Here is a 1,315-nt window from a genome sequence, read left to right on the forward strand (position 1 = left end):
ATTGCCCTTCCATACCAACATGATTAGGAATGGGTCCGCGATCAATAAAGCTGAGGCACTGATGAACGCCCTAAGAAAATGGCCTTTATGACTGACTGCCCCCTCTCTCTGCCAAGCAGTAATTAATTCCGGGGCTGTATTAATTCTTTGGACCCAATTCCTTCTCTCGCTTTTAGATTCAAGTTTTGTCATTATTATTCAAAATTTTTCGGGGGGGTTTGTTTTTTGGGGTTTTGGATTTTGGGTTTCGGGGTTTTTGTGTGTGTGTGTGTGTGCGTGTGTTTTGTTGTGTGTTGTGTTGTGTGTGTGTGTGTGTTTTGGGTCGGGTGTCTGTATCTGATCTGTGTCTTTTCTGTCTGCCTGCGTGTGTTTATTCTTTTTAAAAATTTGGGTTAATTTTTTGTGATTTAATTGTTAAATGTATTCCCTTTATTCCACTTTTGAAAGTTCATGCAGCTCTTTGTAATTTTCAAATGTCGTTTCCAACTCGTAAAATTGTTCATATTTATTATTGTTGTGTTGTCTGAGTAAACTTTTTTTTTCTTTGATTTTGAAAGTTTCTCATTTACTTGATTATTCATTACTCATTGTATTTTTCGAATAATTAATTTCTGTCCCTGATTTTTTCTTGTATTTCAAACGAAGTATTTTCAGATTTTAGATTGTGTTCTACTCTTTAAAAATACATACATACATACATACAACATAATACATAAACCCATATATATATATATATAATAAATATAAAATTTATAATATAATTTTATATATATATGTTGTGTGTGTTTGTTGTTGTGGTGTTGTGGGGTGTGGGGTGTGTGTGTGGGGTGTGGTTTTATGTATGTGGGATGTTTTTATTAATAGATATGTTTTTGATGTTTTAATATTTTAAGATAAAATTAAGAAGATAGAAAAATTTTATATTCGACTTTTTTTTCCTTTTCAGAGATCTCGGTGAGGTCGCAGAGCCACGAGATCCGAGAAGACTGGAAGCCGTCCTTCCTCTCCAACGAGGAGTTCACGCCCCGATGAAAGGTGAGTGGGGCAGAGGGCAGCGGGGGGGGATTTCATAGGGCGGGGGGGGGTTTTTTGGGGGTCAACGGAGTGAGTCATTTTTCCGAAGGGCGGGGTCATTTGTGCTCGGTGGTGGAAATGGGTAACTGAGATGAGTATTTTATGGGTGAATAAGCGATTTGTGGAGGGGGAGGAGAGTTTGAATAACGGATGTGAGTAATTTGCTTGGTGTTGGAGAATAAGTGAATGTTTTATTCGCTCTGTGGGGATGAGTATTAGAATGGGCACTTTTCCCGTTTTT

The 1,315-nt window shown here is 37.4% G+C and overlaps 1 protein-coding gene across 1 annotated transcript in view; it reads left to right on the plus strand.

Annotated features, from left to right (window-relative positions):
* LOC119598277 (circadian locomoter output cycles protein kaput-like) overlaps positions 1-1,024 on the plus strand; it is a gene marked incomplete at its 3' end in the record, with an annotated part of 94,619 nt that extends 93,595 nt beyond the window's left edge. Inside the window, 1 exon segment of the mRNA XM_037947936.1 lies at positions 947-1,024. Coding sequence (XP_037803864.1) covers positions 947-1,024 — 78 coding nt within the window.
* Positions 1,025-1,315: the final 291 nt, after the last annotated feature.

Source organism: Penaeus monodon, chromosome 41 (genome assembly GCF_015228065.2).
Source record: "Penaeus monodon isolate SGIC_2016 chromosome 41, NSTDA_Pmon_1, whole genome shotgun sequence".
Lineage (NCBI taxonomy): Eukaryota > Metazoa > Arthropoda > Malacostraca > Decapoda > Penaeidae > Penaeus > Penaeus monodon.